Source organism: Polypterus senegalus, chromosome 14 (genome assembly GCF_016835505.1).
Source record: "Polypterus senegalus isolate Bchr_013 chromosome 14, ASM1683550v1, whole genome shotgun sequence".
Taxonomy (NCBI): Eukaryota; Metazoa; Chordata; class Cladistia; order Polypteriformes; family Polypteridae; genus Polypterus; species Polypterus senegalus.
In genome coordinates this window covers 57,808,289-57,825,267 of record NC_053167.1, presented here as the reverse complement: position 1 = coordinate 57,825,267, position 16,979 = coordinate 57,808,289, and the positions used below count along the sequence as shown (strand labels likewise).

At 36.7% G+C, this 16,979-nt stretch overlaps 1 protein-coding gene across 1 annotated transcript in view; it reads left to right on the top strand.

Annotated features, from left to right (window-relative positions):
* The first annotated feature begins 735 nt into the window (after window positions 1–735).
* tm9sf4 (transmembrane 9 superfamily protein member 4) overlaps window positions 736–16,979 on the top strand; it is an 82,035-nt gene continuing 65,791 nt past the window's right edge. Inside the window, exons 1-3 of the mRNA XM_039735432.1 lie at window positions 736–810; window positions 11,242–11,352; window positions 11,463–11,562. Coding sequence (XP_039591366.1) covers window positions 778–810; window positions 11,242–11,352; window positions 11,463–11,562 — 244 coding nt within the window. The 5' untranslated portion in view covers window positions 736–777. The remainder of the gene's footprint in view (window positions 811–11,241; window positions 11,353–11,462; window positions 11,563–16,979) is intronic.

Below are 16,979 nucleotides of genomic sequence, written 5' to 3'. Positions count from 1 at the left end.
TTAGGAAATCCTTCTGAATTTTTTTTCTAAAGAATTTTATTGGATTACTGTTTATCATAAGAGAATAATTTTTTGCACAAAATCGGGTTTAAGAAAAGAACTAAATATGAGAGTTTTTCAGATCTAGAGGGTCAAAAATATGGGGGGAACCCCAAAAAGCTTGAACTACATATCAACACGAATCAAATGGCATGTGGAGGTTTTCTCATACCGTTTGGTCAGTAGGTAGTAGACAAAAGAAAAAATACAGCAAGTGATTTCAAAGTGATCGTAAAGTAATTGTTATGAACACAAAACAATAAATTTAATCAAATTGAAAAAAAATTATAATTGACCGCTAAATGTGTGCTTTTTTGTGAAAAAAGTTGCATGATGAAGAAAAATAGCCTTGATTTTTGAATTCAGCTCCCAAAAATATATTGTCTTTTTCAACGTAAGCCTGTGTAATTTATGCAGGATTGTTGGTACCTCTAAAACCTGTTTTTTTTTTTATTTCGAACGAGATGTTTCCCCAGTCTTGACGGCTCGCAGCTTCATCAAATGTTCTTCACCAAAAAAACCGAAAGACTACTCTTTCAACAATGTCTCTTCTTCAGAAAGTTTATATGATTCCGTCAAGATATTAAAATGACTATCAGTATCGAACATCACGTTTAACGTTGCATACAAATATGTTTTAAATTCAGCTGCGTTACTTTTTGAAACAGTAGCTCTCGGCTGCCACTGAATGGGCGTGGCCAGTATGTTCCACTGTCACTATTTCCGGCTACGTCAACAATGACACGTGTATTCAAGATGGCGGCGGCGATGGTAAGTCGAGAAGGATTTTTATTTTTCTTGTTTTCATTTTTTTACAGTCATTCTTTGTTTAATTTATGCTTTAAACAACAACTGTGTGTTTTGTGAGGAAAGTGTTCGAGAAAACTGCACATATGAAGTATTTAAAGTGCAGTTTGTTTGTTTGGTTATTTTTCTACTGGTTACTCCAGCGTTTAGTATTTGTTTGGCTAGACAGGCTTCATTTTAATGCGCATTTGAAAATATATTAATTTTAGGTTTATTCATGATATCGATTCATTTGAAATAAATAGTTCCGAAGCATCTCTTAAGTACCAGTCTTATTCCCGGACTTTCTTAGAGAGGTTTGCTTAGCTTTACATCAGATGTCATCTTTTGTCACAGGGCTTCATTTATAGACCATCTCTATTAAAAACAGTAAATACTATCGTATTTTGCACAACGTGTGATTTATTTTAAGGAGGAGTAAACCTGATAACTATAGAGACCTCTAAAATGTCGCGTGGTATTCTATTTCCGGGTCGGTATCCGGACGCCGATTTACTGGGGAATATCGCAGCTTACATTAAAAAAAAAAAAAAACAACTCCGAATATGATTATTGTGTCAGTTACCACCATCAAAGACATTAGTCAACAAACATGTTCGCTCTTAAAGCCATGTGTTATGTTTCTAAAATACACTTTTTAGTTATCGCCTACGAATGGTTTGTGTATCTGTGAGGTAATGCAAACCAGGAAACACATTCCTGAATAATTCCATCGCTTTCTCATAAACTAAAAACGAAATGCTTCTGTGTGTGATGTCTCGCTATCGGGATATAAGCCCCAAATCTTTGTGACTCAACCCGATAAAGCAGTTGTGCCGTAACCAACTTTGGAAAGAACTAGGATCAGTTGTTACCGCATCAGCTTTTGTGCAGACCCACAGCTGTCGAGGGCGTTTGTTAGAACACGGCAACTGTGATTTTTCTATTTCCTTTAACTCACCCTGCAAAACAAGTTGACGTTGTAATTTTCTTTCACAAAAAGGTTTTAAACTTACCTCCTGTTAACAAAAAATCCGTGTATTGTCTGTTATGTCCATTCCCTCCCACATCTCAGAGACGTGCACATTACGTTGAGTAGCAGCCCTGAACTGACCCAGAGTTACTGTTAATGTATGCGTGTTTAATTCCTGCCATAGACTAATGGCTTGTCCAGGGTTGGTTGAATCTAATAGTGCTCGAGAATATTATAATAAGTGATAGGGGATTGGAGTGGCAAGGTGGTCCTGGAGCAGGAGACAGGTGGTTATATTTCGGAAGAGGTGCAGGAGAGCAGCAGCTAGGCAACTTGATTTTGATGTCTGTATGCTGATAGCCTGTAGATCAGAGTCACTTTTATTCGCCAGAACTTATTGCAGAGGACTTTAATTTCGAGGCTTTGGAGCTGTTTAAAACAGAACACAACGTCATCTTCTTCCTCCTCCTTTATCTGTTCCCACTTCTACAATTATGTGTGGTCCGTGTGTGTAATCAACCATCTCCATACTGATTGGTGCTGCACATCCCCTCCAGTCAAACCCTTTTTCTTTAGATCTTTTATCCGTCCACCTTTTCTTCTCCCTTGCCCACATATTCATTGCCTTCCCACTTAACATGTTAATACTACTTGAGCCCTCTTTCCTATACTTTTAGATATCACTTTTGTTTTAGCTGTGGTTGTTTTCATTTCGTATTATGTCCTTTCTTGCGACTCCAGACCTCCATTTCAATGTACCCAAATCTGTCATATCCAACTTACTCTCCTGTGTACTCCTTACTGTCCATGTCTCATCACTATACACCATTGCCGGTCTCATCATCGTTGTCTTCAGACCTTCATTTAGATCTCACAATACTCCTGATACCTTCTTCCAATTGTTCCATCCAAGTGTGGCTTACCTGTACATCCAATTCTCTTCTCTTATTATGTTATTTATTCATGATTATTCTTTGCTAATTTTGATTTGTTTTTCTTTGTAACAATTTCTTTGACATGTTCTAAAGCACTTTAAGCTACATCCTGTATATGAAAATGTGCTATAGAAATAAATTATTTTGCTGTCATCCACTCTTTTTCATAGCTCTGTAGTCACAGTGTCAGTAGCTGGATTTGAATCCAAAACCTCAGGATTAATGTCATAAGTCTTAACCATTATGCCACATTGCTTGCTAAAAACTACACTATGCTGCCATAGTTATAACATCAGCTTCAAACTCCTGTTATACTCCTCAAAATGTACGTATCTACCATTTAGTTAAACTAGTATTGGCATTCATAAATATCAAATTGCAATGCAGGCCCTGGCTTTTAATGTGTGATGGATAGGGGGACCCTGCCAATGTGACAACAAGTGGGAGAAATTTTGTAATCTTTAGGGGTTTTCAGCAAATGGTTTATAAAGGATGATTTATTTTACCAATTGCACATTCCAATTTTAATCTAACATTTTCTCTCTAGTAACTGGGAAGAACTACTTACTAAACATAAAAAATTCAAACATAATTATAACTCTACTGTTGAATTAGTGAATTCCATTATAAGTCCGGGCATTTTGTAATTTAAGCAAATTTTGGAAATTATGGAAGCTGAAAGATGTCACCGTATTTCACAAATGTTGGACAAGGGTTCAACTGGCAGATAGTGCAGCCAAGATTTAGAGAATGAGAAAAATGTAGGAACTTGGGAAAAGACGTGAAGAGAGATTTTACTGTTGTAGTACTTTGGAGAATTTTCTCCAGTTGCATGGGGTATGTGTAATACATCTAAAATTCTTAAATCCTTTAATGCAGAGTTCAGGGTTTTGGGAACTCCGAGCCTATGTAGGTACAGCATTGGACACAAAGCAGGAACTGTTGATTGGGTGTTGGTTTGTAATTGCTTATATCAGAAAAGAATAAAAACATCAGTTGAGCTACTAATCATGGTTTTAGAATTGAAGGAGAAAAGATGCCTGCAAACTGGGTGGGATTTGAATTTAAGATATTGGAGTTGATAGAGCTTAACAGTCTTACCATACTTACTGAAAAATCCACCATAATAAAAGGTTACATTTCTGTGTGTCTGTTCAGTTGGTATGGCTATGTTTACATCACAAGCCTCCTTGCTTAGTTCCAATTTTTTGCTCTGATTGGATTTGCCTACTGTTGAAGGTTCATGTTCATAAATTCAAGTGGCCTTTATCTAACTAACGTGAACTCATTTGTCCTCCAGAACGGGAAGCATGTGAACATTGATTTCTTTGTGCACGAGTCATCTGCATCACCAACAACAAAAAAAAGTCATATTTGTGAGACAACTCATGGTATTAAAACTGTCAATATGAATGTGGTAGTAACTAGTGTATGCATCACATTTTTTTCTGGAGGATGGCAGGGATTTTGTTTTCACAACTATTGCTGACACTGCTGCACCTGGATATTTATGGGTATAAGAAAGGAGCCAGCAATGGTGAGACTGTAACTGTTGTCAGTTACAGTTGTAGCTTTCCTGCATTATTGTTTTGTCGTGCTTCCGGCATTGGCTGATGATAGCAGCACTCAGTCCATGCATATAGACAAAAAAACACATGAATTCTGATACGACTTCTCATTAATGTCACAAGGCCGTGTATCAGATACATATCCAGTCTAGGGCCAGATATCAAAATTGCTCAGATCTGTTTTAAAAAGCTTGAATTTCTGTGTCCACACAGTCCTGAAAACATCAGATTTGTATCACATTAAGGCAAAAACTTGGATCTGAGTCACTTCAGCCTGGTAATGTAAACATTGCTTTAGTCTCTGTCATTCCAGCAGATGCATTTTATTGCAACAAGTGTTTACGATGCACCTTCTGTTGGAATGACAAATGCAATGCATTTTGTTACTGCATACATTGCAAAGTACAACTACATTCCAATAGATAAGGTTATTCAACTCCAATCCTGGAGGTCCACAGTAGCTGCAGGTTTAAATTCAAACCCATTTAATTATTACTAATGCAATATGTGTTTTTTGGCTTAGTTTTAGTTAACTCATCTGTTATGATTCAGAACCCTTAATTTTGTGTTTTAATTTTAAATTGCTCCATCAAAGTTTTAATTGTCTGTTTTCTCAACCAGCCATCACGCAGTAATGAGGTGCATATGACAAAGGAACCACCAGCAGTCTAGCTAACATGCTTCCTTTTAAGCCTGTGTGTATGTAGCGTGAAATGTCTGTTAATACACTGTTTTAAAATAATTGAGATAGAAGGGAAGGACCAAAAATTATGGATAACGTTCTCTGAAAACTAAAAATGTACAATGTGATAAAGATTTGTCTTGGAATAACGAAAGCACTGACAAGCCATATAATTTAATACCAGTTTCATTATCTGCATCTTATTACAAAACTGTTTGGAATGTAAAACCAGCAGCCATGGCGAGCTCCAGGTTCAGAGTCGAGTACCACAACACTAGATGGTACACTGCAAAAATTAACACTAAGGTCTGTGTTGATTACTCAGATTTACACCCATCTTAGACAGCACAGCTGGTAAATACATAAAAGTACACACAACACTTCAACTCTGTGTATTGAATATTTCATAACCTGAAATATTTTGCAAAATAAATACTCCTTTGTTCCTGTTCTACATTTTATTTACAAAATGCACCCCGTTTTTAATCCTAAAAGCAGCTTGCAAATAGCATGGGAAGTCAAAATTTGGAGTGCAGATCCCAATTTTTAAAGAATGTTAAGCCCCTTTGCTTCAAATTTATTTTGTTTTATTTCAGCCTGAGTTCTTTTTGTATGGAAGTTTGTTTGTTTTAGCTGTATCTGTATTAGTATGCGCAGCATGTCATTTCTGTATTTTAAGTTGCCTGTATGCAAGTGATGCAATTTAAAGTAGAAAACAGTGCCTTCTTCACTTCAAAGTTTATGTAAATTTACCCCCGCCCCCAGTATAAAATATTCACGTTTTTAGTGCACTTACATGGTTTTGGTGATTTGTGTTTGAGACTATACCAAAAAACAGTTTTTCAAGAAGGCCACTTTACTTACCTAAGTTTTGTATAATTGGATATTTGCTAGCTTCCAGTTTTAAGGAATGTCCTTGTGTGAACATTTTTGAAATATATGTACTATCTAACCTTTATTCTCAACCTCCTCCTTGGTGATGGTGATGCCAGTGCAGTTGTTGTAGCGTGTGCTGGGGGAGGGAGGTATGGTGAGGAATCGTTTGATTGTTGGTGTGGTGACGCACCCAAAAGGCGGGTTGAGACCCAATGGTTAAAAGCACTGTTCTAAGGTAAAATGTTATCTGGCCCTGATGATTTGCTGATTTTTTTATCTTCTAAGCAACAATCAGTAAGCTCCTCTTTGACAGTCCTTATTACTATTGAAAGGCTATTGATCACATGAAAGCTTAAGAAAAATTAAAATATGAAACTTTTGCTGTTTTACTGTCGGTATATTTTAGTTTTCTTTTTTAATTTCTAATGCACTTCTCCTCCTTACTACTACAGTACTGAAAGAATTTATTTTGTTCACCTTTCTCATTTTTTTGCAATATTTGTGTCTGATTTATTTTTAGCGTTCCTAATCTTTTTAGCCATTGCTCCAGTGGTTAGTGGTAGACGTAGATGTCTTATGAAACTTATGCAACTTTTTTTTTCTTTGCATCATGTTATCACCTTGTTATTTTTTTTGTGACGTTCTTTTTAAAATTTTACTGCTTCTAAACTTTGGGATAAACTTGTCTTGCATTGTATGTAAAATGTTTTATAAACCTTACAAACTGTTCTTCTGTATAATTTCACCCTTAAAGGTTTATTCCACTTTTTTTTTAGTTTTATCTTATTATTGTTAACAATTTTAGCTTTTGAGAATGCACCTGGAGAACACAGTTGATTTGTTGTTAATATTATTATTATTAATAATATGGTCACTGTATTGTAATAATTCAATCACTGAATTCTGTCTGAATTATTACAAAATACTAAATCTACACAGGTTTCACTCATTGGTGTTTTAATGTACTGTTTTAAACAAGAGTCACTGAATATATCTATGAAATTCTATTCTTGTGGTCTGCTTTTTAAAAGGTCACATTTAATATTTGGGCAATTAAAATCCCACATGATTTTAATATTCTCCTCATAAATGGATTCATGAATGTATTGTCTTCATTGAGAGGCAAAGGAGCCTTGTATGTGTTACACACTTCCAATATTAGAGGTCTATCACTGATACTTTCTAGTTGAATCCAGATATCCTCACTAAGATGTAGCTCATCACATTGAATAAGACATTTATAGTCATGTGAAACAAGTATACCTCATGAAATGTTTTTATTTTTTAACATATGTAGACATATTATTTGGTTTTCATTTAAATACTGTAGTATCTATAGATAATAGCAAACATAACAGGTGTGCCAAACTAGTTCCGGTGGAACGAATGCTGGCAGGACTGGATGCTGCTGCTCGCTGGTAACTTTTTAAGTTTGTTATGATTAGCTTTTGATCTAATGGACTGAGCAACTGTTTTCATTTGGGCAGACTTACTCTTTGAGTATTATATTTCAGTCATTTATAGCTAGACTGATGATTTCTAGCTTGACTAGTGATTTGGTTGACACTTCAGTGTGGCTGTGTATGGACTAGTTTCCACTAACCCTGTTTTGAGACTTACCTGGCTATGTTCTTCAGACATCTGAGTTGTCTGCATCCTCGCTTACAGTGTGGACGGGTAGAATATTGTTGGTTTGTGTTTGTTTGGTCCCTCCTGTGGCTTGCTATCCAACCTGCGATGGGCCTGCTTCAGTACTCTACTGCCGAGATCCTCTGACAGCGCTTCCACGGACTGGTCTGTATGTCCACTCGGACATTGTATTCCTCCCCCGTCGGAGATACATCCACCGTGGGTCCCACCGGAGTCTCCAGGCTGACACTTTGAAAATAAACTCCATCTGGTCCAATTCTCGACGTCCTCCATGTAGCTTAGGCAGGGTTGCTGACCACAGTGTGTTAGGCAGCCTTGCTCGATCAGCTAACATCGTTGCCAAATGCGATAACACAATTTGTTGAACATCCGCTCAGTTACAAACAATGGGCATCTTATCTAGGATCTCCTCACTGATCGCAAGTTTGACTTTTTCTGTCTAACCGAGACATGGCAACAACCTTCCAACTTAATCCACTCCCCCGGGGTTTGTTTACATCTGTCAACCCTGTGGCTCTGGCTGGGAAAGTCCTGGCATTATCTGTTCCTGCCTTGAGCTCTTTAGAATCCATTTTGTGTCAATTAACTGGACCTTTTCCAACTATTATTGCAACTGTTTACCGTCTCTCTAAATCAAATAATGACTTTTTGAATGACCTTGCTGTTCTTACACACTTATCTACTGTTTCATCAAACATAATACACATATGGATAATATCAATGTCCCTATTACTAGTGACTTTACATCCTGCTTTGAGAGTTTTGGATTCCAGAAGCATACTGATGTTCCTTCCCACCCACTCTAAAGGACATATCTTGGACTTGATTTTTTGTTAGGGATTGCCCCCTTGATTATACTGCAGATGAACATAACTGATCATTTTCTTCTTTCATTCAATATTAAACTTGCTCTTTCCAATACTAAGCGTCCCGTCTCATGTCTTTCTCTAATATTAAGAATATTAACTTGGATTTTCTTTTCTCTAGTATTGATTCCCTTATGGATATTCATAATTTATCCACTCCTGAAGAACTGGTTTCACACTATAATACTGGACTCTATGGTGTTCTTAACTTTCTCGCACCGTTAAAAACTAGATCTGTTTCTTTCTCTTTTTCTGCTCCCTAGTTCACGCCTGAACTTCGGTTTTTGAAAGCCAAAGGCCGGCAACTTGAACGGTTGTATAAAAAAAAAAAATGGACTCTTTGTTCACAGAGATGTATAAAAACCATATACTGTACATTATTACAAGGACTGTACTGCTCAAATCAAATCTATAATACTCACATAATTTCTTCCAATAAAGGTAACACCAAGTCATTGTTCTCACTGCTTAATAATATCACACAACCCCCGGATTCTTTACCTTCTCACCTTTATTCAACTGATTTTTGCAGTTCCCTTATGTCATTTCTTAATGAAAAAATCCAGAGGATAAACCAGTCTATCAGTAGGGTTTCCTCCAGTACTTCATTTGAATTTCATCCACCTACTCGCTCATTTTCCTCTTTTCAGCTTCCTACTTTCTCAGAAATCTCAGATCTCATCTGTATGTGTAAGCCATTCACCTGTCAACTGTATCCCCTCCCCACAGCTCTGGTTATAAAGCCTGCATCCCCTTTCTGGACCCTCTTATTTCCATTATAATTCACTCCTCTCTCACCACTGCAACTGTTCCTTCATCTTTTAAAACTGCTGCAATAACCCCAATTCTGAAAAAACCTGGTGCCGATCCTACTAATTTCAGTAAATTTTGTCTTATTTCTAATCCACCCTTTTTTTCCAAAATTCTTGAAAAAATAGTGGCTATTAAACTTCATTCTCATTTATCTCAGAATAATCTGTATTAACAGTTCCAGTCTGGTTTTCACCCCCCCCATAGTACAGAAATGGCACTTATCAAAAGTACTAACTACCTTCTCATGGCAGCTGATTCTGTTTTAATCACAATTCTTATCCTTCTTGATCTGAGTGCAGCATTGGACACTATTTGTCACACTACTCTTAGATTATCTTCATTTGGCATTACCCACACTCCACTGGATTGGTTTATATCCTATCTCTTAGCCGCATTCATTTCGTTCAGCTTAAAACTTTTACATCCCAACCTACCGCTGTTACTTCAGGTGTGCTCCAGCGCTTTGTCCTGGGACCCCTCCTTTTCATTATTTACCTTCTTCCCTTTGGCAATATCTTTTGTAAATATAATATTAACTTCCACTGTTACGCTGATGACACCCAGCTCTACCTCACCAGCAAACATACTTTTTCCTTTCCACCTTCCTCGCTTATTGATCGCATAGCAGAAATTAAATCCTGGTTTTCTTCAAATTTTCTTAAATTAAATACTGACAAAACTGAGGTTCTCCTCATTGGTACAAAGTCAACATTATCCAAAACTGATCATTTTTCATTTGTTATTCATAATTCCTCTGTCTCCCTTTTCCCACAGGTTAAGAGTCAGGGTCTCATTCTTGATAGTACTGAAGTCTTTTCAGTCCCATATCAATAAAATCTCCCGGTCTGCATATTTCCACCTGCGTAATATTAATTGTATTCGCCCCTACCTCACTCCCCATGCAACTGCTATTCTTGTTCATAGCTTTGTCACTTCTCGTCTGGATTATTGCAATTCCCCTTTCTTTGGTCTTTCTCGCAGATCACTTTATAAGCTTCAACTGGTCAAGAATTCAGCTGCCCACATCATTATTAGAACCCCCTCTGTTCACCATATAACTTCTGTCTTGCAGCAGCTTCACTGGCTTCCAGTTAAATTACACATTGAATTCAAAATTCTTCCGTTAACTTTTAAGGCTGTCCACTTTTAAGGACCTCCTCCATGTTGCCATTCTCTCCCACACCCTTAGATCCTATTCCTCCATCCACTTGAGTGTCCCCTTCGTCCGTCTGACCACCATGGGGAGCAGAACATTCTGTTGCTCTGCTCCCCAGCTCTGGAACTCATTACCTTCTGAGCTTAGAAATATTGAATCATTCTCATTTTTCAAATCTAAACTTAAAACTCATTTGTTTAAGACTGCTTTTTCTCTTTGGCTACAATTGCTCTGTCCGATTTTAAATTTGGTATTTTTAGTTTTGTTTATAATGTATGTTTTATGAGTGTTTAGAAAGGTGCCTATGAATAAATATATTATTATTTATTTATTTATTTATTTTACATCAGGCCACATTTAAATTTTGTAATCCATTTTATAATTCAAATAAACATAAATGCAGATTTGGAAAAAGTAAGTTCAACCCTATATTTATCACTACCTCAAATACCAAAAATTCTAATCTGTTGCATAAGATTAGGTGCAAATGATCAGAACATCATTAGAGAGAATTTTGGAGGAACCTGTCTTTTAGTCTTTTAGTTTAGTTTGCTTTGTTGTTGACGGGTGTGTTATCACCATGGTTGGATCGAAAGAGCTCCCAGAGGTTTTCAGAAAAGAGGATATAGGTGTCTGTGAGTCTGGGAAGGGATTTAACAGATCTCCAAATAATTGGAAAACAGTAATTCCATTGTCCAACAGACCATCTACAAGTGGGCAAGATTGAGTCCAAGAGCAGACATTCAGCCCAAGTGCAGAATTTAAGATTCTTGAAGAAGTCTCTAAAAACACCAGAATTTCATCATGGTACCTGCAGCACTCTAATAAATATTACAAGATAAATTTTGAAAGTTTACATTTGTTACATATTTAAAATATGTAAACTTTTTATTTCAGGAGAGTTGGACTTTGCTGGTTATAATTTCCTTTCTACATAATGCTAACACATTCTATGTGCCTGGTGTAGCACCAAAAGACTTCCATCAAAATGATCCTGTAGAAATCAAGGTAACAAGTATATAATTTTATAAAGTCTTGTACCTGTTTCTGAACACTACATGTTAAAATTGAAATGAAGATTATGTATTTGTTACTTTTACCATTTCTTATTTTTATAGGCTGTCAAGCTGACAAGTTCAAGAACTCAGCTTCCCTACGAGTATTACTCTCTCCCATTTTGCCAGCCAGATAAAATAATCTACAAGGCGGAAAATCTTGGTAAGATCACTATATAATTGTTTATTAAAAGAAAAGAGCTGGTAGGTGAGGAACTCTCTGCTCTTTATAACAAGTTGAATTGTATAAGATACAGTATAGAGTTGGTACTTGTGTATTGAACTTTTCCTGCAGTGTATTACAACTGAGTATCTATGAAAAATTATGCGTCTTTTTCAGTTAGACTACTTTCATTATCATAGAGCATCTGTCTGTTCAAATCATTTGAATGCCCCTGAGGAAAATTACAATTTCAAAATAATATCTTTTTGTCCACAACTCATTATAATACAGTAATCCCTCGCTATATCGCGCTTCGACTTTCGCGGCTTCACTCTATCGCGGATTTTATATATAAGCATATCTAAATATATAACGCGGATTTTTCGCTGCTTCGCAGGTTCTGCGGACAATGGGTCTTTTTACTTCCTGTACATGCTTCCTCAGTTGGTTTGCCCAGTTGATTTCATACAAGGGATGCTATTGGTGGATGGCTGAGAAGCTAACCAATCGGAGCACGCAGTTAAGTTCCTGTGTGCTGAATGGCTCAGCGACGGAGCGTTGAATTCGATTCCGCGGCGTTAACCAGGAAGTCTCGTCTCGCTCATTCAGCCTCAACGTGTTTCGTTGTGTAAAGAGTTAACTTTTGTGTTCTTTTGTGTTTATCTTTGTACATAGTCAAGACCTTCATTATGGCTCCAAAACGGTCTGCCCCTGCTATTGCTTCAGGGGCTGTGCCCAAGCGCCAACGGAAGATGCTAACGATTGCCGAAAAGGTAAACGTTTTGGATATGCTGAAGGAAGGGAAAAGATACACCGCTGTAGGACGCCATTACGGCATCAATGAGGCTATGATTCTTTTTATTTAAAAAGTAGGAAAGGAATTTAAGATCTACAGCCGCAGTGTCCTTTGAAACAGGGTGCAAAACGAGTTGTAAGTGGATGTAATAAGGGAGTAGTCTGGATGGAATCTGCTTTAGGGATTTGGATTGAAGTCTGCTGGAAGAAGAACAGCGGCGGTGCTATACAGTTGCCTGAAGAAGCTCCTTTAGAAGAGCTGTAACGCTCTCCTTTGTTGTGCAGTAAAACTAAACTCATCGTTATCGAACAAGTCATCGTGTCATTGTTGGTGAGTAACCATAATTAATTTTCAACTTACAGTAGTTAGTACATGTACGTACGTTTAGTGTCACTGTACACACATTCAACTGTATACAATTTTTCTTGCATTGTACGTATTTATTGCTGGTGGCCTGTCTATCGCAATGGCTGTAACATATGTGATATCGGAGACGCTCTATCTTTACAATAATATTTAGGTTTTACTGTATATAAACAGTGTGTTTACATACATAATTTCAATGAATCTTACCTAATATCTAAGAGAATACAAAGGGTTTATGCTGTATAACTGTGCGGGGAATATTTATAAACAGTGTGGGAGAGTTTATAAGGGCTTAAAATATATAAAAATAACCATAGAAACTGGTTTCTACTTGCTGGATTTTCACGGGTGGGGTGGGGGGCGGGAACGCAACCCCCGCGATCGAGGGATTACTGTAAATACATTGTAAAATGCAAATGCCTTCTGTAGCTTCTTCCCCTTCAGTTTAAGCCTTTCCTGTATTTTCATAACAGTAACCAAAACATGAGCTCTTGTACACCAATTATCACCTATTGCAAAAAGTGTTGCAGTATTGTAGGAAAAGATACCAAAATAGAAAGTTTGGATGCAAAGGGCCTCAAGATAAATTTAGGAAAAGCCAAGATAATGGTTGGTGGTGTAGGGGCAGAAGGTAAAGAAGAGATGGTTGTATGGAAAATAGGATTGAGTATCGTTTGGATTTTATCAATTCCAAATCGGATTACGATTGTGTGTGTTGATTCTTGGTTCTGATTCAAATACAGTTTAAAAAAATGATCAGAGTCTTTATTCTTTTTATAGAGAATTCAGCTTCAATTTTTTACAACAAAGGTTACTTGAAAAACAAAAACAGGTTGTTTCAAGATAAATTCTACAACCTAAAAATCACAAATACATGAAGTAGAGAATGTGTAACAATGAAGTCAGTGGTTCTTGTTAAGAAAAATCAGCATATCAGCCTTTTCTGGTAGCATAAGCAATACTCTGGGCTTATGTCTTCAGTAGTAGAATGTAGTATAGGATGTGAAGTTCTTTTGGCCATGCTAAAAAGCCAATTTTCTTGAGTTACCATTCATTGACTGCTGTTTCTCATTTATTGTGTGTGTGTAGTGGAAATACTTTCCTCTCTTTTCAAAAAAGTTCTTCACCGAGACCAGATGAAAATGTAGAACAATTCTTTATTTGTACACAGGTATGCACAAATGTCTCAGTCCAAGAACAACAACATCAACATTTATTTATATAGCACATTTTCATACCAAAAAATGTAGATCAAAGTGCTTTCCAAAATGAAGAATAGAAAAATAAGACACAGTAAGAAAATGAAATAAGTCAACATTAATTAACATAGAATAAATAAGGTCTGAAGAACTGAGCCCTCAGTAAAACAATTAATCTGCCTTTATGCTTTTCTGTTACATTACCTCATCCAATACATCATATCATCTGACTCATAATATGCATAGCTTCATCCAATCAACAAGTGCCACCAGTGTTTTCTGACTCTCCCATTTATCTGAATATTGCCTAGTGAAAGGGCTGATCTACAGACTCTTCAATTGATTTTAGCACTGCTTCACAGGAGGAGTGTTTGGACTTCCCATTAGTTTATCATTGTTGTATTTCATTGTATGAAATTGTAAAATGATATTGTATTGATTAAAGACATTGATTAAAATTCTATATGTTGCCCCCCATTTTGGACTCTTTAAAGTCCCACTAAAAACTGTAAGGTCTAGTCTCCTACTTTTAACTATTTCTTATCTATATAGAACATGTGTGGTCCCAGGCTAACTAAATTTGGGAAATAATATAAATCAGTGTAAATCATTAAAGTATAATCTCTCAAACCAATAAAAGCAAAAACTGAATATAGAAATGTAAAGTCAAACAGGAGCATTTATCAGTGTCCTTTTTCTTCATTTGTCTATGTTGGCATTACATGCTGTTCTTTGTAAATCTCAGACTGTAATAATTTCTAAGTATGATGACAAATTATTGTCAACATTGGTTTGATCAAAGTCATACTGTTGCTGTGTGCATGTTAAGCATCTATTTAATTTCCTTCCTATCCAATAAACATTAGCTATCTTAGTTCACAAAAGTGTACCTACTCCAAATTTTTTTCCATTTATAATGAGATCATTTAATTATCATTGGTTGCGACACAGACAGCACAAAAACTTCCAAAGTCTCTAGTTTATGGTGCCAATGATGTGTACAACAATAACCAGAGAGAGATTCCCTATATAAACAACCATGCCACTAATTATATCCAGTTGTGGTCTTAAAATCAGACGATCGCATTTGCTACATAAAACAATACCTTGCTGACAGTAGGTGTCAGTCTTCCCTCCTGAAGATGTCAGCACTACTCTCATTGATGCGAATTGCAAGCTTCTTATTTAGTCTTATGCCACCAGCTGAGATTCTTTGTTTACATCTGGGCTTTCCAATTTCACAAACTTCACACTCATCAACTCTATGCAATCAATCTTTGCAAGTCAATCTCATTACAATGTGTTAATTTCATCTTTTGATCTCACCCCACTTCCTGTTTTATCTTCAGTAAAATTCTGCCCTCTTCATGCATAGTTATATAATTTTCAGTTCCTGGTTTTATTATCATGGGAACGTTTTTCACTTCAAATGCAGTATGCAGTATTCATCATTAATTCATTACCTAAACATCCTATCCTGTTAGTATTGGCACTATCCTTCCTAATTAGGATTTTCTGGGAAGCTCTAGTTTTCCTGATTGAACCAAACCATGGGTCTGTTGGTTCAATAGCAGGTTGCTGTTTGTACCTTTTTTTTTTTACCCTTACTCAGTGATGAATGATTACAACATTGTTGTCATGGGATCACTAAACAATTCTTTCTAAAATATCCTAGCTGACAACATCCTGGATGGATTTTTAGATGTAACTATTTCAACTTTTTTTCCCAAACTTTTGACCATCCCTTATCCCAATCTAATTGCTGGACACATACTAGTGCTCCGATCTATTTCTTTCTACTTTGCTCATGAATGCCAGGGAGGCTAACCACCAGGTTCTAAGACTTGCATTTTCTGTAGAATGTGTTATTTTCTTGTCCACATGATCTTATTATTTCATCTAGACTTGCACTCTGTCTCTGGGCTCACGTAATTATTGTCCATTAATCACAGAGAGTTATACTATATCTATAAACTTTTCCTTTATAATAATTATTATTCTTAACTAGATCTACACTCTTACTTTGAGCGACCTATTAATTCTGCCCTCCCTAATTGAATGTCTCTTTGGCATTTTCTGCATCAAAGCATACTTCTGCTACAGTCTTTCAGCCCCTCCAAAGATAACTTTTAATAAACTGGGCTTAGTTTTCCTTTGTAGCAAGCATTTAACCCTAGGCCGGCAAATGCTATCCAAGGAAGTTGTGGGTCTTGTCTTGTAGTAACCATTCAACCCTATGACAGATCTATTATTGCAGTAGCTATTACCAAAAGCAGCCTATAGACTTCAGACCTTTGCATAGAAGCTGTATTCAATAGGATTTTTATATGCTCTACTAACACTCCCAATGGAATTTACCTTGTGTAATTCGCTAAGGCATCCTGTCTGGCAAACTGTGTTTTTTCCAAAGTAATTGGCTCAATAATACCTTACAACTATGAACCATTGACCCAAGTAACCCACTGGAGCAGGATTAAACGGGGAATTTTTCATATCTCTAACTCAGCCCCTTGCTAGTTTTACTGGAAAAATAAACCTACAATGAAGTGGTAATCGAGGACTTTTGCCCACATACTGGGTCCCCAATATTATACTCTCACTATATTGGGCAGTAGTGTAGCGACCTACAAGTACACTTTAGGCTATACACTCACTCCCCTGTCTCGGTCCCTCGGTTCTGCACTTCCATTATTCCTTCCACACTTTTTAGTTTAAAAAAAAAAAAAGAAGCTCCTTACCATGTCTCCTTTGGCAGGGCAAAGTCCCTGTGAAACTGACACAAACAATTTAATAGCAAAGATACTTACCTTTAAGGGTGCCACGTTTGTGTCAGCTCTCAGAGTCTTGTCCTGCTTTCTGGAGACTGGAGCCACTTCTTTCTCTTGACTGTCTCGCCAAATTATGTAGTGGAAAAACTTTCTTCTGTTTTCAAAAAAGTCATTCATGGAGACCAGATGAAAATGCAGAACAATTCTTTATTTGTACACAGGTATACACAAATGTGTCAGTCTATGGAGTGAGCACCCAATAAAATGATTCATCTGCCTTTGACCTTT